The following is a 25,169-nucleotide window of genomic DNA, read 5'->3' on the forward strand; positions in this document are numbered from 1 at the left end:
CTCGCAAGACTTTAGAAGTGTATCAAATCAATGTTCATTACATATTCTCATTTAATGTCTACTGATGTGTAGTAATCATTTCAGCTAAACTGAAAAAACAGGTGTTTGATTTTTGTTTGTTGTTATTTTTCCATATCTGTGCTTTGACCACTACTTATTTTCATATAATTCTTTATTCTTTAGAATTGTTGAATTGTTTTGTTGTGCGTCATGCCAATACGCCGCAGCAAATTCCAAATACATGTAAATGTATATGGTGAATAAAATTGATCTTTGTCCCTTGATCTTTGTTTCCCAGAACCGATCTAAGTTTAAAAGAAAATTTGTTATCAAAGTATGTACATGTCACCAAATACCACCCTGAGATTCATTTTCCTGCAGGCATTGGCAGGAATATAAATAAATACAATAGAATTTATGAAAAACTGTCAATAACAAAGTCTGAAAAAATAACCAATGTGCAAAAGACAAATCATGCAGATAATATAAAAGTACATAAATAATACTGTGAACATGATGTGTACAGTCACAAATCCTTCTGTATTTGTTAACTTTCTATGTTACTATAAAATTGCCTTATGTATAAACATTTCAGTCTGCAAACTACGGAAACTATTCACTTGGCACAGTGGCATAGTGGTTAGCACAGTGCTTTACATTGCAGGAGACCGGGGTTCAACTCCTGCCACTGTCTGTAAGGAGTTTTTGTATATTCTCCCTATGACCGTGCGGGTTCCTCCGGGTGTTCTGGTTTTCTCATGCAGTCCAAAGAACTACTGGTTGGTAGGTAGGTTAACGAGTCACTGCAAATTATCCTGTGATTAGGGTAGGGTAAAACTGGGGGTTCTTAAGCGGCGTGGCTCAAAGGGCTGGAGGGCCAATTCCGTGCTGTATCTCAATAATAAATACTGTAAATAGTAACCAATTCTCTAAATCTATGGTGCTGAATAGGATCTTCATATTCTAGTACAGTGTCAGGGACCGGGAGTATTAACCATGGTTGTGATTATGTATGAAAAATTAGCTCTACAGTTGAGGACACGGCTCAGTTCACTGATGTTCATTCTGACTGCCTTAGAAATACTGTTTTTGAGCTTAAGTGAACTCCGTTGTTTTGTGCTGACTGCTTCCTTTCCAGGGACTGGATATTGTCAAGGCCCGTTGCCAGACAAAATAATACATCTCCCAGTGTATAAATGGGTTTCCTCAAAAGATTTTGCCTAAGTTTATGTAGAGTGTAAAGTTCAAGCAAATCTGTTGATATTTAGAGAACATTGACTTGGAAGAGTAATCTTTACCAAAAAACATAGGAGCAGAATTAGGGCATTTGATCCACTGATTGTGCTCAGACATTCAATCATTTATCATCCTCTCAACCCCATTCTCCTGCCTTCTCCCCATAACCTTTCATGCCCTTCTAGTCAAAAAATCTGTCAAATTATGAATATTCAAATGTTAATTTTATTATTTGTGTATTCTGCTCAAATCTAGTGGAAGCCCGGAAGTTCTCATGGACATCAAAGTACTCAATGTTATACATCGACAACCCTGTAAGTCTTTGAACTGTTATGTGTCTTTATTTGCTGAAGTTGTATGTGGCGTGGTAGCGTAGTGGTTAGCACAGCGCTTTACCATACCAGCGACCTGGGTTCAAATCCTGCCGCTGTCTGTAAGGAGTTTGCATGTTCTCCCCGTGACCGCCTGGGTTTCCTCTGGGTGCTCCGGTTTCCTCCCACAGTCCAAATATTAGACTAAGGTTCAATCGGGAGTTGCTGGGCAGCACGGCTTGAAGGGCAGAAGGGCCTATTGTGCACTGCATCTCAATCAATAAATCAATAAACTTAATCATTAGAATTCAGAAATACATGTCCAAGAAGGGGTTTTCTGAGAGTGTATCAAGAGCTCCCAAAAGTAAAGTTCTGATGAAAAGCAAGTCATGTTCTTACTCTTTTTTGGAAGTTTTCTTGATTGATGATGAAATCCTGTTTTCAATTTCTAGTACTCTACTCAGTATCCACTTTTATTTATTTGTCTTTTGAGATACAGCGCAGAATAGGTCCTTCTGGCCCTTTGAGCCGCCCCATCGATTTAACCCTAGCGAAATTACGGGACGATTTCCAAGGACCAATTAACCTCCCTAACTGGTAGGTCTTTGGACTGTGGGAGGAAACGGGAGCACCCGGAGAAAACCATAGGGGACGACGTACAGACTCATTACAGATTGGACTTAAACTCCAAACTTCCAATGCCATGAGCTATAATAGCACCATGCTAACCTCTACTCTGATAATGCCATAGATGAAACTATTTACATTATTTTGTTCCTTAAAGTATTTGTATTGCAATAGATAGAATAAATACCATAAAGTTGGTTTTACCTATGACAATTACAAAATGGCATTAAATATTATGGTTTCACGAGTGAATGAAGCACAGATCCAAGTTTGAGGATCACTCCAAAGTCCAAATGCTCAAAGTTCAATGTAAATTTGTTATCAAAGGATGTGTATGTCACCATATACCAACCTGAGATTTGTTTTCTTGTGGATATTCACAGTAAATGCAAAAAAAAACAAGACCGCACCCAACAAGACAGACAAAGACCAATGTGCAAAAGACAACAAACTGTGCAAATATAAAAAGAGAAAAAGAATAAATAAGTACATAGATGAAAAATCCTTGAAAGTGAGTCCATAGGTTGTGGGGACAGTTCAGTGATGGGGCGAGTGAAGTTATCCCCTTTGGTTCAAGAGCCTGATATTTGAGAGGTAATAACTGTCCCTCAACCTGGTGGTCTTGAGGTGCCTGTACCTTCTTCCTGATGGCAACAGTGAGAAGAGAGCATGGCCTGGGTGCTGGGGGTCCCTAATGATGGATGTAATGAAGGTGCAAATGACACCAGATATTGCAGCCTTCTTTAAAATAAGTAAGATGAAGTGTGTAGCAAATTACTGATGAAGGATTTTATCCTTGTTGAGTGGATAAAAATCCCTTTTTCCCAGGTGTCTCTGGAGAAGCGACTCATTAGTCCCTTGCAAACGGCCACTGGACTCGGCAGTGAGAATCCACCTTTCCAGACTCCGTATGTCTAGGATCAGTATGACTTGGGTCCCATCAAAACCGGGAAGTTGGGATGTCTCGACCACCCGAACCCCGATCTGTGTGAATAATGTGTAAATACAGCCCCCCTGCAATTAGCCATTGACAAGAAATAACAGATCGTACACTGCATACAATTGTAAAGAAAGTATATTTATGAATGTCAACTTACTCGAAGCATTATTAAAGAAGAAAGAGAAAAAAACAAAAGGGCCCATTATAACTAAAACAGTCAAATGTGCCCAAGGCTGGAGCTCAGATCTTTCAAAAAGCTGGATGTGATTGTTTTACACGAAGTACCAACACATCACCAGTTTAATTGCCCATCTTGATTCTATCGACTCGTGCATTCCAGTTGGATCGAATCTTATGGCTAGTCATCTTGAGCTTCTCGCTCCATCTCATGACAAAAAGAACTCAACATGACCCCCTCGCCCCACTGTCCGTCACCAAACATCTCCACCCAGCTTTCTCTCGAACCTTCTGGCTGACTTGACATTCCTATGCTGAACCTCGCAATCCGCTATCTTTAACGGTGACCCAAACACCACCAGCAGAACAGCTGGCTCCCACAGAAAGCCATTAAATGAACTAGTCTGCACATTACCAGTAAAATCTTAACCAGGGCATTATATGTGCAAATCAGCAAATCAAGGATCCAGGAACTAAAATTTAGCCTTTTCACTATCAAGATATACATTTTAGGATTATAAATGTTTCTAATAATTAATAACTTTAAATAATGAAATTTTGACTCAACAGACTTTTTTCACTCATTCTGGCTTCTTTTGAATCAACTAATGTGCCAGAGATCAGAATAACTGAGAGAAATGGAGAATTATTTTCTCTAGAGTTAAAGAGAAAGTTGCAAATTACGACTAAAAATGGATGGGCCCACATTGGTTCCCATTAAACAATAAAAAATATTAAATGGGAATGTCAATCACATCTATGGTTATAAACCCAAGAAATTTGGAAGATGCTGGAAATCCAGAGTAGCACGCACAAAATGCTGGAGGAACTCAGCAGGTCAGGCAGCATCTATGGAAATGAATAAACATTCAACATTTCTGGCCGAGACCCTTTATCAGGACTGGAAAGGAAAAGGGAAGAAGCCAGAATAAGAAATTGGGGGGAGGGGAAGATATACAAGCAGGCAAGCAATAGGTCCTATGGTCCACTCCCCTTTCCTATCAGATTCTTTCTTCTTCAGCCCTTTACCATTTTCTCCTATCACATCCCAGCTTCTTACTTCATCCCCCACCTCATCTGCCCACCTTCTCCACCTATCACCTTCTAGCATGTACTTCTTCCCCTCCCCCCACCTTATTCTGGCTTCTTCCCCCTTCCATTTTCAGTCCTGATGAAGGATCTAGATCTGAAATGTTGACTATTTATTCCTCTCTATTGGTGCTGCCTGGCCTGCTGAATTCCTCCAACATTTTGTGTATGGTTTATATAAAATGTTATTTCTAAGGCCTCCATTGGTTACGTTCAGTCATGGATGTTGCGACCTAACTATCTAGATACGCAAGCCAGAGCAGTACAGTGCTGTATGGAGAGCAAACTGTTGCCCATGTAGCAAGCTCCCCCTCTCCACGCATCTGATGAACCCAAAGGAACAGCAGAGACTGACATAGTTTGACACAGCAGCGTCGCTGGAGTTGCCAGTCAACATTCAACTCAACATAGGACTGCCTTAGGGACTGCAGCTCTGCATTATTTCCTGGGACTGTACTCCCGAAGTCTCCCTCATGAGTGGCTATAGCTGCAAGACAGCAGAGGCTTCAGATCTTGAAAACATTCTCGATGAGCTGTTGACCACGGCTGACAAGCCCCATCTGCCCAAACATGTTATTTCACAGGTTTATATTTATCTATCTCCAGATAAACTAAATAAAAAGATATCTGAACTTCTGCCAAGGACTGTAGGCTCCACAATTCAAATTGAACTTCTACACTTCTTTTGTGGATATAACCAGAGGCTTTCCATCATTATCTTTTTTTTTAATTGGAGCACTTAAATTTTGAAATGGTGGTTGTCCTTGTCAAAGCCAAATAACAAACCTTTCAAATGTGTTAATATAATAGTAAATCAGAAGGGCTAGCTATAATTAGATCAAAAGTGAAGTTGTACTTAAAGTGCTGATTTAATCTATTTGCAGTAACCAAGTAGTTTTATAGATGTTTCCCCCTGACCTAGGTTCACTTTCTTCATCTTCCTCCGTTGCTTGAGGGTTACTATATCAGAAAGCTGTGATAATGTATAACCAATTTTGATGCTTGTTTGCACTACTTGTTCCTTATTTTTATATAAAACTTTTTTTTTGCCAAGACAAAAATGAGGTCACTTTTAGTTCAGCTGTGACTTGCTACTATTTATGTGCCCAAAACAAAATGAGAAAGAAGGCAGCTGTTACAGCTATGTAAGACCTTGGTCAGACTCCACTTGGAGTACTATGTCCAGTTCTGGTCACCTCACGAGAGGAAGGATGTGGATACTATAGAGCAAGTGCAGAGGAGATCTGCAAAAATGTGGCCTAGATTGGAGAGCGTGCCTTATGAGAATAGGTTCAGTAAACTTGGCCTTTTCTCTTTGGAGTAACAGAGGATGAGAGGTGACCTGATAGAGGTGTATAAGATGATGAGAGGCATTGATTGTGTGGATAGACAGAGGCCTTTTCCCAGGGCTAAAATGGCTAACATGAGGGGACATAGTTTTAAGGTGCTTGGAAGTAGGTCCAGAGGTGATATCAGGGGTAAGTTTTTCACACAGAGTGGTGGGTGAGTGGAATGCACTGCCAGTGACAGTGATGGAGGCGGATGCAATAGGGTAAATTTAAGAAACTTCTAGATTAGTACGTGGAGCTTACAAAAGTAGAGGGCTATGCGGTAGGGTAATTCTAGGCCAGTTTCCAGAGTAGGTTACATGGTCGGCACAACATTGTGGGCCGAGGGGCCTGTAAAGTGCTGTAGATTTCTATGTTCAAATAATTTACAAACGATGCTGAGATTAGTATACAGATGCCACCAGTGAATGTTACCAATTGTTCCATCAGGTTTTTTTTTTCTAATACAAATCTTCCCCTGCTTCCTTCTCTCTTTTTCTGATCCTCATTCTGGCTCCTCTCTTACCCTTTCATTTCTCCCCACCTGCCCATCACCTCCTTCTGGTGCCCTTCCTCCTTCCCTACCTCCCATGGTCCACTCTTCTTTCCTATCAGATTTGTTCTTCTTCAGACCTTTTGCCTGTTCTACCTATCCCCTCACATCTTCTCACTTCTTCCACCACCCCTCCCCGAAACATCAACTCCTTATTCCTGTCTATAGATACTGCTAGGCCTGCTTGGTGTCCTCCCACATTCCAAAAAGACGTAGGGGTTAGTGACAGTAAATTGTGGGCCTGCAATGTTGGTGCCTGAAGGATGGGCACACTTGTTGTCATTGATGCAAAATGGATCAGTGTTTCAATGTACTTCGAACATGGAACAGTACAGCACAGGAACAGGCTCTTCGGCCTGTTGTGCGGGACCAATCAAATGGCCAACTAAACTAGTCCCTTCTGCCTACACAATGTCCATGTCCTTCCATTTTCCTTACGTTCATGGGCCTATCTAAATGCCTGTTAAAAGTCTGCTTCTACCACCACCCCGGGGGGTAGGGGGGGTGTGGTCCTGCCCCTCACATTTCCTTTGAAATTACACCCTCTCACCTCAAATGTATGCCCTCTGCTATTAGACAATTCAAGCTTGGGGGGAAAAGGTACTGTCTGTCTACTTTATCTATGCCTCTCATAATCTTATAAACCTCTATTAGATCTCCTCTCAGCCTCCACTGCTCCAGAGAAAACAACCCAAGTTTGTCCAAGCTCTCATTATAGCACATGCCATCTAATCCAGGCAGCATCCTGATACTCCTCTTCTGCAGCCTCTTCATGCGACAATAAAGCTAGCCCTAAATCTAATATTTAATACTTGAGTCAATGTCACCTTCCCATCGGCTTGAAGCAATCTGGTCATTCTCCTCTGATCTTTCCCATTAACAAGGCGTTTTTGTCCACAGAACTGTTCCTCAATGGATGTCTTTTATCTTTTTGCACCATTCTCTGTAAACTCTAGAGACTGTTGTGTGTGAAAATCCTAGAAGATCAGCACTTCCTGAGATACTCAAACCACCCTGTCTGGCACCAACAATTAGTCCACAGTCAAAGTCACTTAGATCACATTTCTTCCCCATTCTGATGTCTGATCTGAACAACAACTGAACCTCTTGACCATGTCTGCATGCTTTTATGCATTGAATTGCTGCCACATGATTGGCTGATTAGATATTTGCATTAACGAGCAGGTGTACCTAATAAAGTGGCCAGTGATTGTATATGTGGAGATAATGTTTCATTTTTCCTGGAAACTAGGTTGGCACTGGTTTCAGCTTTACTGACAAGACAGATGGTTATGCACGGAATGAAGATGACGTTGGAAGGGACTTGTACAGGTTAGCCATTTCTATTGATTTAGGTATTTACTCTTCAACCAAGAGGATTTTTCCCCCTGTTCCCTTAATGCAGCTAGGAAGGCATCAATTTCTGCTCCAAAATTTCTTCATAGTTATATCAAGGTTTATAAACACAAGATTCTTCAGATGCCGAAAATCTTAGCAACACATAGAAAATGCTGAAAGAACTGAGCTGGTCAGGCAGCATCTATGGAGAGGGACATTTGATAACACTTGTGAAGAATATGGGACATTTAGCTATGTTCTCAAGACCAAATGAGTATTATTTCATATTGTCAATACGAGCGGCTCTGCAGATGCTGGAAATCTAGAGGAAAAACATACAAAATGCCAGTGGAACTCAGCTGGTCACGACAGTATCTATGAAGGGGAATAAATAGTTGACGTTTCCAGCTAAGATCCTTCATCAGTCTTGCTGAATGGTCTCGGCCCAAAATGTTGACTGTGTCGGGATGTATTTAGTCTATTCTCTGAGTATGTTTTCAATTGTTCTTTCAGCAGTGCCAGGTCTGATGGAAGTTAGTTTACCTGTAAAAATCAGTCGGGTCCAGCTCACTTGATCTAAGTTCACTTGTATACCAATTTCCTTCTTCCTTTCTTGAACATTTTTTCCCACATCCTTCAAGTCGGTACTTGTTTCTCTGAGATGAAGTTGATACTTAGGACAAGAAGCTGATTTCTTGAAGAGGTACAGGGGCCTGAAGACACGCTTCAATGTTTTAGGAGCAGCTTCTTTCCTTCCCCTCTGAATGGACAATGAACCCATGTACAATACTTCAATATATATTTAAAATGTTTTTCCTTTCTTTTCGTACTGCCTATTTAATTTTTTAAAATGTTGCTTATTGTAATTTATATATTTTTGTTATTACTGTCTGTATTGCACTGTACTGCTGTCATGAAACAACAAATTTCATGACCCAGCAGTGATATTAAATCTGATTTCCTTGCTTCAGCCTAGTTTGAAATCCATATAGAGGCCTGATAGAATGAGGCCTTTATTGCATTTGCACAAGGAGCCAATATTAATTACATATTCATAAACAATCTCATAAAATGGAGCAACACTCACAACACGCTGGAGGAACTCAGCTGAGTTCCTCTAGTGTGTTGTGAGTGTTGCTTTGATCCCAGCATCTGCAGATTATTTTGTTTACTCTTAAAATGGAGACAGGATCTCCCCAACAAAAGATTGCAGACATCCCACCTCTCCCAGAACTTCCGGGAGTCTCCCGCATATTAATAGTGGCTCCCTGATGCCTGCAAATTATATACAATATCACGGAAATCAATTTTTTTGAGAGCGAGCGAGAGAAAAGCAAGAGAGAGCGCAAGAGCGACCACGAGAGAGAGCGCACGCGAGAGAAAGAGTGAGAGAGAGCGAACAAGAAAGTGAGAGAGAGCGAGCGAGAGAGAAAGTGAGAGAGAGCGAGAGAGAGAGATGTTCCAGAAAAAATATAAAACATACGTCACCCCAGACTACACTAAAATGTACCCCTGCCTAATAGGGGTCAAAATAATGACAGTGTTGCTCGCTGCACTGTTTGCAACAGTGACTTTTCTTTTGCCCATGGTGGGTTAAGACTGTGAAAGACATGTTGAAGTGAGTTTAACAGGTGTCATTCGTTCGTTTGCATAGCTAACGTTATTTAAACTAGCTGGCCAGCTGCTAAAGAGCTACTCTATTGCAGACATCCCACCTCTCCAGGAAGTCTCCCACAAATTGATGGTGCTACCTCCCTGAAATGAGTTTTTGCAGGGTGGGATGTCTGAGACTGGTTCTGGCAGTTTTGTTCTGAGACACCTTAACCCATGTTTTTGGAGCACAACACACAGCCTTTACAATGAAATGGATTGAAATGAAAACTTTCACAGCTTTCATTGGTGACAAAGGTATATTTTTTTTGTATGTTAGTGACACAATTATCATGTTCTGCATGTCCCTACTGATATTCTGACTTGACGTGTGTGATTAAATACACAACTGGGGTGGCACAGAGGCTAGTGGTTAGCATAAAACCATTACGGTGCCAGCAACCCAGGTTCGATTCCACCACTGTCTGTAAGGAGTTTGCACATTCTCCCTGTGACTGTGTGAGCTTCCTCCAGGTGCTCAGTTTCCTCTCACAGTCCAAAGACACACTGGTCAGCAGGTTAGTTCATCACCAGGATGTACTCGGGTTGCATGGGCCAGAAGGTTATGCTGCAACTATACAGGGTACTGCTGAGGCCGCATCTGGAGTACTGAGTACTGTGTGCAGTTCTGGTCTCCTTACTTGAAGAAAGATATACTGGCTTTGGAGGCGGTGCAGAGGAGGTTGATTCCAGAGATTGGAGGGGGGTGTGGGGTAGGGTTAGACTATGAGGAGAGATTGAGTCACCTGGGACTGTACTCACGGAATTCAGAAGAATGAGAGGAGAGCTTATAGAAACATATAAAATTATGAAAAGGATAGATAAGACAGAGGCAGGAAAGTTGTTTCCACTGCTAGGTGAGACTAGGAGGCATAGCCTCAAGATTTGGGGAGTAGATTTAGGATGGAGATGAGGAGGAACTGCTTTTCCCAGAGAACGGTGAATCTGTGGAATTCTCTGCCCAATGAAGCAGTGGAGGCTACCTCAGTAAATAAATTTAAGACAAGGTTGAATACATTTTTGCATAGTAGGGAAATTAAGGGTTATGGGGAAAAGGCAGGTAGGTGGAGATGAGTCCATGGCCAAATCAGCCATGATCTTATTGAATGGCGGAGCAGGCTGGATGGATGGGCTAGACGGCCGACTCCTCCTATTTCTTCTGTTCTTATGTAAGGGCCTGTTACTGTGCTGTATCTCTACATAAATAAAATAAAATATGAGTAGGAATTTTAACAAATTAATGAAAGTTTAAAAAAAAACTGCAGATACTGGACGTCTAAAGAAGAGGTTCCCAACGCAGGGGTTGATAGACCCCTGCTTAATAGTATTGGTCCATGGCATTAAAAGGGTGGGAAACCACTGATCTAAAGTAAAACAAAAATTGCTGAAAATGCTCAGCAGGTTGAGCAGCAGTTATAGGGAGAGAAACAGAGCTAAAATTTAAGGTTGAGGAGATCTGATTTGAGGTTTGGCCCTTCAACATTATTCCTGTTTCTCTTTCCACAGAGGCACCCTGACCTGCAGGGTATTTCCAGCATCCTCTGTTTTTATTTCAGCAAGTTATATTAGTTATAATTGTTAGAAACCAACTTTTTATGTATGCACAAAAAAAAACTGGATGGCTGTCCTCTGTTAGCTGGCAACTATTTTCACCAATCAGAATCGGGTTTATTATCACTGACGTTTGTCACAAAATTTGTTGTTTTGAACAGTGCAATAAATACAGTATAAATTATGATCAGAATATATTTTATAAGTTAAATAGGTAGTGCAAAAATAGTGAGGTAATGTTCATGGATTCATTGTCTGTTCGGAAGGGAGGAAGCTGTTCCTAAAATGTTGAGTTTGTGTCTTCGGGCTCCTGTACCTCCTTCCTGATGGTAACAATGAGAAGAGAGCATGTCCCAGGCAGTGGGGGTCCTTAATGATGGGTACTGCCTTTTTGAAGCACCACCTTTTGAAGATGTCCTTGATGGTGAACTATTCTGTCTCGAATATGAAACAGAATTTCATTGCTCTCCCACCATATCAAGGGTCTGTGCTTGCTCATGAAATGTTATGGGCAAGATTTGCTATTAACAGTGTCAAGCTATAAGCTAAATAAAAATGGATCCTTTCTTTCTTTGCAGTGCCCTTATCCAGTTTTTTCAGATATTCAATGACTATCAGAAGAATGATTTCTATGCTGCAGGAGAGGTGGGTAATCCTAATATTTTTGCATCCTAAAATTTGCTTGGTTTTGACTATGTTCTTAAAATCAAAGTCTGTGATATTTATTGCTTTTAAAATGAAATTCAAAAGTAATAATTTAGAACATGCAAGCATATTTTAGAAATGTTATAATGATTTTTTTCTCTTTGGTTCTCTTTTTTCATGATGGGGTACAAGAAGCAGGTTTATGATGGTCATAAATGGTGGTCACAAACTACTGTCTTTGTAGTCTGTTATTGTAATTTTAATGCATCATCTGGTGCATTGTGAGATACATTATTACAAAAGGTATAGAAATTGACTTCCTGTATGAGTCGATTTTGTTCGTTAAAATTAATCATTAATTTTATTGAAATCTTTACAATCTGTGCTTCTGTAACGCTAAGTATTACGTTAGAGTTGTAGAGTTAGTGCCATAGTGATATCAGCTCTTCAGCCCAATTTGTGCATGACAACCCAGGTGTCCATCCAAACTAGTCCCATTTGCCTGCATATCCTTTAAAACCCCAACTATCTCTGTACCTGTTAAGAACGTGTTAGGAACAGCTTCTTTCCTTCTGCCATCAGATTTCTGAACAATCAATCAGCCTATGGACACTACCTCAATATTGTTTTTGCACTATATATTTAATTTAATTATGTGTGTGTGTATGTGTGTATATGTACCTATGTGTTTGTGAATGTGTGGGTGTGTATGTATATGCATGTGTGGGTAGGTATGTGTATGTATATACAGTGTACATTTCTTGCTATAGTTTATAGTATTTTTAAGGTATTGCACTGTAGCACTGCTGCAAAATAACAGATATTGTGACAGATGCTAGTGACATTAAACCTGATTCCGATTCTGCGTACTTGTACCCATCTTTTCTACTTCCTCTGGCAGCTGGTTCCATACACCTGCCACCTCTATGTGAAAAGCTTCCCCCTCGTGGACCCACCATCCTGTGTAAAGGTTGTCCTTCTGGTCACTTTAATTCTTGCCCTCTCACTTTAAATCTATATCCTCTAATTTTAGTCATCCATAGCATGGGGAAAATGACAGTGATATTATATAGGCTCAATAAGGCACTGGTAAGACCTCACTTGGAGTACTGTGTGCAGCTTTGGGCTCCTTGTTTAAAAAAGGATGTGCTGATGTTGGAGAGGGTTCAGAGAAGTTTCACTAGAATGATTCCGGGAATGAGAGGGTTAACATATGAGGAACGTTTGTCTGCTCTTGGACTGTACTCCTTGGAGTTTAGAAGAATGAGGGGGACCTCGTAGAAACATTTCGAATGTTGAAAGGCATGGATAGAGTGGATGTGGCAAAGTTGTTTTCTGTGGTGGGGGAGTCTAGTACGAGAAGGCATGACTTAAAGATTGAAGGGCGCCCATTCAGAACCGAGATGCGAAGAAATTTTTTTAGTCAGAGGGTGGTCAATCTATGGAATTTGTTGCCACAGGTGGCTGTGGAGGCCAAGTCATTGGGTGTATTTAAGGCAGAGATTGATAGGTATCTGAGTAGCCAGGGCATCAAGGGTTATGATGAGAAGGCGGGGGAGTGGGACTAAATGGGAGAATGGATCAACTCATGATAAAATGGCGGAGCAGACTCGATGGACCAAATGGCCGCCTTCTGCTCCTTTGTCTTTTGGTCTTATGTTCTTATATTGTGTGTGTGTATATATATATACATATGTGTGTGTGTGTGTGTGTGTGTGTGTGTGTGTATATATATATTATATATATGTGTGTATACATATATGTGTGTATGTATATAGTCAGGGTGCCTAAGACTTTTGCACAGTACTGTAGGAATTTTATGTATTGCACTGTACTGCTGCCGCAAAAAAGAACCATGACATGTGAGTGATGATAAACCTGACTCCGATATGGGTCTTTATTGTGTACTGAGAGTGGGAAGGGGGCAGGGCTGAGTGAAATCATGGTTGGGAAAAGGAGAAGGGAGAGGGGAGGGAGCAGGAAGCACCAGGGAGACATTCTTTAATGATCAATAAACCGATTGTTTGGAATCAAATGACTTTGCCTGATGTCTCAGTGCTGGGAGTGTATGCCCCCCCTGGCCCAGCACTCCTCCTCTGCCACCTCCCACAGCTCTTCACCCTCACCATTCCCAACATCCTTTGCTTCAGCCAGAGTTACAAAACTTACTCTGTGCGCCATGTTGACAAATACCGTCCTGTGCAGGACCCAGTATAGTACCCTAGCTATACATATGTGACTAAAACCTTTGCTCAGTACTGTATATTAAAAACAGAATTAGTGTGATGGTTAGCATGGATTTTGTGGGCTGAAGAGTCTGTATTGCTCTATGACTTTATGAAATTGATGTTCTGATATCCATAAAAATGTCTCCATGCCCACTGCCAGACCAGTTGACAGCTACAACTTGATATCTGTCCTTTGCTGCTTGACTAGAACGGTGCACATTACTTCTGTTGTAGTCACACCTTTCAGTCGTAAGGAGTTTGTACATTACCCCCACACCCTCCCCGTGACCACGCGGTTTCCTCCAGGTGCTCCGATTTCCTCCCACATTCCAAAGTCACACAAGTTAGGGTTAGTGAGATGTGGACATGCTGGCGACATTTGCGGGGCTGCATCCAGCATATCCTTGGATGTCAGTCTTTGACATAAAGGACTGATTTCACTGTATGTTTTGATGTTTCAATGTATCTGTGATAACTTAGTTACTTACTAACAATGCATGGTGCAATCCTGGTCATATTACGATTGAGGAACGTGTTTGTAGACCGGATATCGAACTTTTTGCTGTTGGACTCTGGCCATATTCCACCGAGATACAACACTGGGCGTCATGGGAGGTTGTTCCTGCCTGTGGCCATCGAACTTTGCAGCTCCTCCCGTGGAGGGTCAGACACCCTGAGCCAATAGACTGGTCCTGGACTTATTTCCATCTGGCATAGTTTGCATATTGTGTTTGATTGCTTGTGGTTTTTGTATTGCTATATTTATGCTCTACTCTTGGTTGGTGCAGCTTTAACGAAACCCAGTTTCCCTCGGGATCAATAAAGTATGTCTATATCTATGTCTATGTCTTAGTGCCTTTTACGCTGCTGGTGTTTAGTGCAGCAATGACGGTCCTCCATCTCTGGTTGTGTTCAGGGCTTCCTTCATCATGTCAGTACCCTCCTCTCAGTTTTCACTGCTGTCATTCACGTGAGTCCTGGGTGGAGACTCAGGAATACCACCGCACTCGCATGTAGAAGGATTCTTCATTGCCATTTCCGTAACAATTTTGCTTTACCAGTCAGGGTTGTTAGCCCTGAGCTGATCCCCTGGACCTAGTGGTCTGATGGAGCACTCTTATTCTGGCCTCTACCCTTTGACCTGTTTGGCATGGGTGACCCCACCAAGAACCAAAGCATAAAGCCCTGACTCCAGCCAGCATAGCTCTCCAGGTCATTGAGGTACGTAGGCCTCCAAACCCTACAACAAGGTTGTGGTCCTCTTGAGCAGATCAGGTTTAATATCACCGGCATATATCATGAAACTTGTACGAAGCAATATTATAAATATAGAGGAAAAAGCTGTACTACAGTAAGTATGTATATTAGTAATACACACAAAATGCTGGATGAGCTCAGCAGGCCATCTATGGAAAAGAGTAAACAGTCAATGTTTTGGGCCGAGATTCTTCATCAGGACTGGTTTCTCAAGCATGTATATTAAACAGTTAAGTTAACATAGCTAGTGCAAAGAACAGAAAATAAATTTTTATAAAAATTATTGAGGTGGTGTTCATGGGTTCAATGTTCATTCAGAAAACAGACGTGTGACAAATAAAGCTAATATTTTCTTTATCTCTTTCTTGTTTTCTACCATATCATAAAAAAGATTTAAAATATGGAATCCATTTTGACTTCCTTTAAATTGCATTAATTTTATAAGGCTATATAGGGAATTAGTAACACCAGTGAACAAAATCCAGGATCGTGAATGTAATGGGAATTTTTTCTAAAGTTATTTACGTGTATTTTTCAATATGTGTACATTTTTAGTCCTACGCTGGAAAATATGTGCCCGCAATTGGTCACTATATTCATATCAACAACCCAACAGCCAAAGTAAAGATCAACTTCAAGGGAATAGCCATTGGAGATGGGCTCTGCGATCCTGAAGTAGTAAGTGGTTTTGTTGTAAATTAAGCAGCATACTTGAATTACAATTTAGTTTTTATCCTGATAAAAGGAAGTTGGTTTTCAGTCAACTTCCTCATAACTTTAAGATGCTAATCTTTACCATATGTTCATCCGGCCAGTACCGGCTCAATTGGTTTAAATTATACCTTGCTGACCACGCTGACTGCAGCCTTTGACTTTGAAATATCACTCTTGTACTTTCTGAAGTTGAGTTTTTGTAAAGTGACAAAGCTCCCTCCTTTGTTGTGTGTCTGTTACACAGATGTTAGGTGGTTATGCGGAGTTCATGTATCAGATCGGGATTGTCGATCGGAGTCAAAAGCGGTACATCCAGCAGCAAACAGACATAGCAATGCGTTACATCCAGAAGAAGAAATGGGTGGAAGCCTTTGATGTATGTACCAGGAGCTTGGTCGCGGCCCTCAAATTGGAAACATCTGAGTTGCACAGGGGTCGGGGAAGGCATTATGGGAGGTCAGAAGTTTTTTGCTTGATGGCTAGATCTGTTTAAAAATAATCATCGTCATGGCATTCTAATGAGCTCTCTACTGCTCCAAAACTTCCCCTAAATTTAAGGTAATCTGTGTTTACCAACAAGAACAACGCTGAATTATACTTTGGTGTACCAAGTACCACCTTTCTGTCCTCATTCAAATTTGACACTGAATCAGTGAGCAGGTAACAAGTGAGAAGTTTAAGGAACACAATAGTGTTGTAATCTAGTGGTGTGAGTTTTTAACAGAAAATATGCATTTTTTAAAAAACTTCCCAGTGTTTATGCTGAAGCTGCAATAATTTAGACCATAAGACACAAAGCAGAATTAGGCCAATTGGCCCATTGAGTCTGCTCTGACATTCCATCATAGTTGATTTATTATCCCTTTCAACTCCATTTTTTCCCTTCTCTCCATAATCTTTAATGCCTTTACTAATCAAGAACCTATTAACCTCTACTTTAAACATACTTGGTGACTTGGCCGTCACAGCCTTCTGTAGCAATGAATTCCCCAGATTCACCACATTCTGTCTAAAGAAATTCCTCTTCATCTCTGTTGTAAAGGCATGTCCTTGTAATTTGAGATTTCAGGTCCTAGACTCCCTTACTATTGGAAACAGCCTCTCTAAGTCCACTATATCAAGGTCTTTCAATATTTGATGTACCTAATAAAGTGGCCACTGAGTGTATGTTTGTGGTCTTCTGACGCTGTAACCCGTCCACTTCAAGGCTCAATCACAAACGAGAAAATCTGCAGACACTGGAAATCCAAGCAACACACACAAAATGCTGGAGGAACTCAGCAGGCCAGGCAGCAACTATAGAAAAGAGTAACCAGTTGAATTTTCAGGCCAAGACCCTTCATCAGGACTGGAGAAAAAAAGATGAGATCAGAGTAAGAAGGTGGGGTGGGGGGGGGGGAGGAAGAAACCCAAAGTAGAAGATGATGAGATGATGGGTGAAACCAGGAGAGGGGTGGGGGGGAAGTCAATTGGTGAAAGAGATAAAGGGCTGGAGAAAGGGGAATCTGATAGGAGAGGACAGAAGGCCAAGGAAGAAAGAAAAGGGGGAGGAGCACCAGAGGGAGGTGTTGGACAGGTAAGGAGATAAGGTGAGAGAGGGAAATGGAAATGGTGGGGGGGGGGGTGGTGCCACTACCAGAGGTTCAAGAAATCGATGTTCATTCCATCAGGTTGGAGGCTAACCAGATGGAATATAAGGTGGTGCTCCTCCAACCTGAGAGTGGCCTCATCGCAGCAGTAGAGGAGGCTGTGGACTGACATGTTGGAATGGGAATGGGAAGTGTAATTAAAGTGGGTGGCCACTGGCTGATCCTGCTTCTTCTAGCAGACCAAGCGTAGGCGCTGGGCGAAGCGTTCTCCCAATCTATGTCAGGTCTCACCAATGTATGGGAGCACAGGAGACAGTAGATGACCCCAACAGACTCACATGTGAAGTGCCGCCTCATCTGGAAGGAGTGTTTGGGGCCCTGAATGGTAGTGAGGGAGGAGGTTTAGGGGCAGGTGTAGCACTTGTTCTGCTTGCAAGATTATCAGGAGGGATATCAGTGGGGAGGGATGAATGGACAAGGAATTCGTGTAGGGAGCTGTAAGTCCTGTGGAAAGCAGAAAGTGGGGAGGAGGGGAAGATGTGCTTGGTGGTGGGATCCCATTGGAGATGGCGGAAGTTATGGAGAATTGTTTGCTGGATGTGGGTGCTAGTGGGGTGGTGGGTGAGGACAAGAGGAACCCTGTCCCTGGTGGGGCAGTGGGAGGATGGGATGAGGGAAGGTGTGTAAGAAAGGGAAGAGATGCATTGAGGGCAGTGCTGATGGTGGAGGAAGGGAAGCCCCTTTCTTTGAAGAAGGAGGACATCTCCTTAGTTCTGGAATGAAAAGCCTCATTCTGAGAGCAGATGAGGCAGAGGATTTGGGGGAAGGGGATGGCATGTGTACAAGTAACGGGGGGGGGGGTGGGTAAGAAAGAGTATAGTCCAGGTGGCTGTGAGAATCAATGGGTTTATAAAAGATATCAGTAGATAAGCTGTCACCAGAGACAGAGAGATTGAGAAAGGGGAGGGAGATGGACCAGGTAAGTTTGAGGACAGGGTGGAAGTTGGAGGCGAAGTTGATGAAGTTGGCAAGCTCCGCATGGATGCAGGAAGCACAGCAATGCAGTCATCGATGTGACATAGGAAAAATTGGGGAGTGATACCAGTGTAGGCTTGGACCATAGATTCTTCCACATAGCTGAGAAAAAGACAGACATATCTGGGACCCAGGCAAGTACCCATGGCTACACCTTTTGTTTGAAGGAAGTGGGAGGAACCAAAGGAGAAATTACTGAGCGTGAGGACCAGTTCCACCAGACGGAGGAGAGTGGCGGTGGAGGAGAACCTGCTGGGTTTGGTGTCCAGAAAGAAACTGAGAGTTTTGAGGACTTCCTGATGGGGGAATGGAGGTGCATAGGGACTGGACATCCTTTGTGCAAGTAAGGTGATCGGAGCCAGGGAACTCGAAATCATTGAAAAGATCAAGAGCATGTGAAGTGTCACGAATGTTGGTAGGAAGGGATTGAACCAGAGGGAATAAAACTGAGTCGGGGTACGCAGATATACATGAGTTCGGTGGTGCAGAAACAACGGATCAACCTGGACAGGCAAGTTTATGAACCTCGGGTAGGGGGTGGAAATGTTAGGTGCAGGATGAGGGAATTATGATGGCAGTGGATGGGAGATCCCCAGAGTCAATAACTTCAAAGTTTGGCCTGTTTTGCGTTTAGAGATGCTGTTCTGCATGCCACTGTTGCAACATGTGGTTACTTGCGTTACTGTTGCCTTCCTGTCACCTTGAAGCAGTCCAACCATTCTCCACGACCTCTCCCATTAACAAGGCATCTTCATGCACAGAAATGCCGTTCACTGAATGTTTTCGTTTTTTGCACCATTCTCTTTAAACTCTAGAAACTGTACTGTGAGAATACCCCAGGAAATCAGCAGTTTCTGAGATACACAAAACACTGCGCCTGGCACCAACATTCATTCCATGGAACAAAGTCACTTAGATCACATTCCTTCGCTATCCTGATGTTTGGTCTGAACAACAAATGAACTTCTTGGCCATGTCTGCATGCTTTAATATATCAAGCTGCTGCCACATGATTGACCAATTAGATATTTGCATTAATGAGCAGGAGTACCTAATAAAGTGGCCACTGAGTGTACCTTACCAGATTTTGACAGGAATTAATTTGTTTAAAGAGCCATACTGAGATTCTACAATTCATTCTAAGTGTAGTGCTGCCATTCCAGGGGTTAGTGTACTTCAGGTAGAATAAGACCCCAAGGAAGTGTAATCTACTTCACAAATTTGAAAGTGCTAAGGTATCCTAAGTGGCATGAACACAAGAGGTTCTGTAGATGCTGGAATCCAGAGAAACGCACATAAAATGCTGGAGGAACTCAGCAGGCTAGGCAGCATCTATGGAGAGGAATTAAAAAGTCAACATGATGAAGGGTCTTGGCCTGAAATGTTGACTCTTTATTCCTTCTTGACTGACCTGCTAAGTTCCTCCATTGTCTTGTGTGTGTTTATATATGCCCTGAAGTTTTTTTCAGCCATCATTGCAAGAGTTTCTGGGAAAAATCAATGAATAACCTTAGCAATTGAGAACCCTGCCTACCTGTTTTGCAGTTTGGCAATATCCTGATTTCAGGGCTCCATGTATTTAATCTTCTTCAGTTCTACTTTAGACATACAATATTAATAAGTATTTTATTTTATTTAAAAAAATTTTTTAGGCATTTCTACAAAAAACTACAGAGAGAAAACCCAACAACAAAATAATAATAATTTTAAAAATTGATAACATCTGTGTCTTCATATTCCATGTTTTCTTCATTTATTTCTTTAGGTTTTTGATGCCATGTTGAATGGTGACCTGATTGAATATCCATCCTTTTTTGAGAATGTCACCGGATGTTCCAACTACTTCAACTTCCTCCAGTGTACGGTGAGTGACTGGAATCTGAAAGCATTCCCACAGCTTTATGAGTCATGGAGTATTGAGTTCAGAGAATTCAAGGAGAACAACATTTGAAGGATTTGCTCTACAAGCTGCTGGCATGGATTCAGTGGGCTGAATTGTAATCACCTGCATTGTAATGATTCTGTGATTCTATAATCTATGCACAGCCACCAAATTAGAGCAATTACTCAAGTGTGAGCTTTTCTGATGCATTTTCAACTCCAACTCACATTTCAACATACTTTTCTTGAGCTGGTAGCGTAGTGTTTAGCAACCTGGGTTCAATTCCTGCTGCTTTCTGTAAGGAGTTTGTACATTCTCCCCGTGACCACATGAGTTTCCTCTGGGTTTCCTCCCACAGTCCAAAGACATACCGATTAGTAGGATAATATGTCATTATAAATTGTTCCATGACTAGGCTAGGATTAAATTGGGGGATTGCTGGGTGGCGTGGCTCAAAGGGTATGTTCCATGCTGTCGCTCATAAATAAATACATCCAGCTGCCATTTCAGCCAAGTGTTAACATCACTTTTTGTTAACTGATACTTTTTAAAAAAAAAAGCAACCTGGTTTTAATTCCTCCTTCTAATCATTTTTTTAAAAAAATTCTATTAATATTTTGACACAACTGAATATCTATCTCTCTTTAACCTGCCAATATTATAACTTTCCGTTCACATTTTTAGCTAAACTGTCGAGTTTAAAGCACAAATTGATTACCTTTCACATGAACAGATAATGGTAACAATTGTTTGCTGGTATCTAATTCCTATCTGTAACGTTCGATGGGGGTCCATCATTAAGGACCCCCAACTCCCAGGACATGCCTTCATCTCATTGCTACCATCAGGAAGGAGGTACAGGAGCCTGGTGGCACACACTCGATGTTTTACAAACAGCTTCTTCCCCTCTGCCATCCAATTTCTGAATGGATACTGAACCCATGAACACTACCTCACTATATTTTATTTCTGTTTTTGCACTACTTAGTAAATGTAAATATACAATACATTTACTGTAATTAAGTTTTTTCATATTTATCATGTACAATATTGCATTTTACTGCTGCTACTAAGTTAACAAATGTCACGACATATGCCAGTGATAATAAACCTGATTCTGATCCTCTTGAGTGAGATTGAAGTTAATGCACCGGGGCAAAGAAAGGATTGCCTCCATTTCTACTCCCCCCCCACCCTCCTCTAGAGTAATATAGGATGGAGACGGGCCCTGCAGCCCAGCTTGTCCATGCTGACCATGGTGCCCAATAAGCTCATCCCATTTGCCTCTAACCCCCTCCTATCCATGCGCCTATCCAAATATCTTTTAAATGCTGTTATTATTCCCAGGCTGAAAAAGTAGGCAGGCAAATTCATCTTGTGGATGAATAGCCACCTCCGCGGCTATAAAATAATGGGGAAAAAATATCCTTGAAGCCTGTTTCTCTGGATCTCATTTGCTCAAGAACATTAATGCCCATTTCAGACTGAGCTGATGGTAGTTGTTGAAATATCTCAAGGTTCTTCCTTCCAGTTCTTTTTTCTTCTCATGTTGACAAGTTTAGTTTTCATCTCTTGAAGACCACAAACTGTGATGGGTTTGGGGAACAATAGTTAGAAATCAGAGTGGACGTTGATACACACAACATATTACACTGAGCAAGCTACTGTTAACTTTAACAATTCTTCTGCAATATTATTACTCTGAGGGGAAAAAGTATGGATGAGCTACCAGAAAAATTGGGTGGTAGGGTGGAGATGTGCCTTACCAAAGGGGATGTAAGGTGTTCCTTCCTTCCTTCCACTAGCATGCAGGTCATCCGTGGGTGAGGTGTAGCACCTGTTTAGACCCCCTCCCCCTGATCAGGGTGACTTGAAGCCATGGGGGCAGGTGGTGGATGGTTACATGAGCGGGTGATGCATATCACGTCCTGGTTATGCAATACTGATGCCAGGCAGACAATCTTTGAAGAATATTGATAATGGCTAGCATCACTTGTCTTATAAAGATATTGCCCAGAAGAAAGCGATGGCAAGCTACTTCTGTACAATCATGGTTATGGAAGGACCATTATTGCCCACATCAACCAACACAGCACATAAATAATGATGATGACCAGATGAAATGGTACAACAGCATCTTTTAACAAGCATATGGAGGGACAGGGCTTAGAGGGATGAGGGTCAAACACAGAAAACTTGGACCAGCTGGGTGGGTACTGTTTTCAACGTGGACTTGTTGGGCCAAAGATGAGGGGGACGGTGAGTGGTTGGAGCAGGGGGAAATGAAGTAGAAAGCTGCGACGTGATGGATGGGAGACATAGAGGGATGGAGAAGGAGGACAGTTGAAAGGGAAGGAGGAGGGGCACCAGAGGAGGGAGCTGGGCAGGTGAAAAGGGAGCTAGAGTGGAGAATGGGGGAGAAAAAGAGGGGAAGGGGAAGAAATAACTGGAAGTTTGAGAAATCAATGTTCATGCCATCCACTTGGTGGCTACCCAGACGGAAATGTGTGACACTGGTATCATGAGACTAATTGGTACATCTATTCTAAAGCAATTACATGCTGTTCACAAGGGAGTTCTGCTTCACTTCTTGCTGCCTCAATAAAGCAGCCAGCATAATCAAAGACCTCGCCCTCCCTAGACATTCTCTCTTCTCCTCTCTCCCATCAGGGTGAAAATCAAACGTTTGAAAGCACATATCACCTGGCTCAAGAACAGGTTCTGTCTCAGTGTTATCAGATTCTTGAATGGTTCCATACTATCAGAAAGGCTCTTAACCTCAGAATCTACCTCATTCTGATCTTGCACTGTGTTGTTTACTGGCTCTGAACTTTCTGTGTAGTTGTTACACCTTGATCTTCATTTTTATTATTTTACTTCATTGCACTGTGTAATGATTTGATCTGTATGAACAATATGCAAGACAAGCTTTTCACAGTATCTTGGTACAGTGACAATAATAAACCAACTCCAATTCTAATTCTGAGGCCAGATAAATGACATACTGTCTGACGCAAAGTACTGTTGACAGGTGGAGTAATTGCACTTAGTGTTATTACAAGAAATTGTGTTTGGAAGATATTGCAAAAATGATCACTGGTTGTTAAAGTCAAAATACTTTTACCTTGTGTACTTTCTGTGATTACTAATCGATCTCTCGCAAGAGATGCAACACTCAAGTCAAATGGAGTTGCAGACTGGTGAATAAAGAGATGCGGATATGGTCAGAATCAAGGACGAGGATCAATTTTATTTGCAGTTTACATGCATTAGGAATTGGATGGCACTGTTGCAAAGTGGTTTGCACAATGCTTTACGGTACCAGTGATCCGATTCAATTCCCGCCGCTGTCTATAAGGAACTTATATGTTTTCCCACCATGGGTTTCCTCTGGAGCTCCAGTTTCCATCCACGGGCCAAAGGCATACCAGTTGTAAATTGTCCTGTGATTAGGCTAAGGTTAAATCGGGGGGTTGCTAAGCAGCCTGGCTGGAAGGGCGGAAGTGCCTATTCTGCGCCGTATCACATTAAATAAAAAATAATACATTTGCTGTAGTGCATTGGCGTGACATGCAACAAAAACAACTTTCAACAGTTATAAGACTTGTATAAACAATAAGCTTTGAGTTTAAAGCAGGGCTATGGAATAAAATATGCATAAGTACATAAATACCAGCATGTATTTACAATATAAACAGCATTATAAAATCATAAACACAAGAAAATCTGCAGATGCTGGAAATCCAAAGCAATGCACACAAAATGCTGGAAAGACTCAGCAGCTCAGGCAGCATCTATGGAGAGGAATAAAGAGTCGACATTTTGGGCCAAGACCCTCCTTGTGTTCTGATGAAGGGTCTTGGCCCAAAACAACGACTCTTTATTAATTTGCATAGATGCTGCCTGACCTGCTGAGTTCCTCCAACATTTTGTGTGTGTTGCTAACAATTAGAAAATGTGGTTTAAAGTGTTTACAGTGCAGTGACAGGGGTAATAGATAGATGAAGATGGGTGGAGGTTCATTAGAATGGTTGATTGGATTATCTGCCTGGGAAAAAGAAACTTTCAAGATGGTGTGAAGTTTTTGTTTTAATAGCCCTCTAATTGTTGCTAAGGAAACTGGAAGAAACCAGACAGTGAAAACTTGAGAGAACTAGGAAGATTTGGGACAGTGGTGGGGGTGATATAGGAAGGTTGAGCAGTGCCAGAAGCTCAGAGATGGGATGGATCTTTAATGATGCCACAAGTGCACTGCAGGCATCAAGAGTTGTAGACTGTCTCCAGGTCTGGTAGTTCAGTCCCAATGATGGCTAAACCATCTAAGTGCTTTGTGATTTGACTTGCTGCAGCTAGGGTACCACACTGTCATTCCATATGCCAGTATGGTCTCTATCACACATCGATAAAAGTTGGCCTGCAATTTTTGGCCAACTTATTGTAAATAATGTTCAAAAATCATTGTTTCATCAAGATATCCATTACCCCTGTCATTGCACTGTAAACACTAAACCATTTTTTATAATGGTGTTTACAATGTAAATTTATACTGGTATTTATGTATTTATGCACATTTTATTCCATGTTTGTGCTTTAACATTTGACTTTATTTTTTTATATAATTCTTTATAATTGTTGAATGTTGTTTATTGTTGCATGTCATGCCCTGACTAACACACAACAAATTCCTGATACTTATTTATGTGTATCGTGAATAAAGTTGATCCGTGATTCATGATTTACTTCTAACAGGAGCCAATGGATCAAGATTACTTTACCGTTTTCCTATCACAGCCAGAAGTGAGGAAATCCATTCATGTGGGGAATCTGACCTTCCACAATGGTTCAGAGGTGGAAAAGCATCTGATGGAAGATATTATGCAATCTGTAAAGCCATGGGTGACCGTATTAATGAATAATTACAGGGTAAGAAGATCTTTTTTGTAGGTAAGATGTCAATTTAACAAATATTTGGTTCAAGTTTGAAGTATATTTTAAAATCAAAGTACATATAGGTTACCA

General features: G+C 41.5%; 1 protein-coding gene across 3 annotated transcripts in view; it reads left to right on the forward strand.

The window, feature by feature from the left end:
• cpvl (carboxypeptidase vitellogenic like) overlaps positions 1–25,169 on the forward strand; it is a 76,548-nt gene that overhangs the window by 21,063 nt on the left and 30,316 nt on the right. For all 3 annotated transcript variants that reach the window (XM_072283193.1, XM_072283195.1, XM_072283194.1), the window contains 7 exons: positions 1,492–1,550; positions 7,514–7,593; positions 11,379–11,445; positions 15,486–15,608; positions 15,889–16,020; positions 20,034–20,132; positions 24,900–25,073. In XM_072283193.1, the coding sequence (XP_072139294.1) occupies positions 1,492–1,550; positions 7,514–7,593; positions 11,379–11,445; positions 15,486–15,608; positions 15,889–16,020; positions 20,034–20,132; positions 24,900–25,073 (734 nt within the window). The remainder of the gene's footprint in view (positions 1–1,491; positions 1,551–7,513; positions 7,594–11,378; positions 11,446–15,485; positions 15,609–15,888; positions 16,021–20,033; positions 20,133–24,899; positions 25,074–25,169) is intronic.

Source organism: Mobula birostris, chromosome 19 (genome assembly GCF_030028105.1).
Source record: "Mobula birostris isolate sMobBir1 chromosome 19, sMobBir1.hap1, whole genome shotgun sequence".
NCBI classification, from domain to species: Eukaryota; Metazoa; Chordata; class Chondrichthyes; order Myliobatiformes; family Myliobatidae; genus Mobula; species Mobula birostris.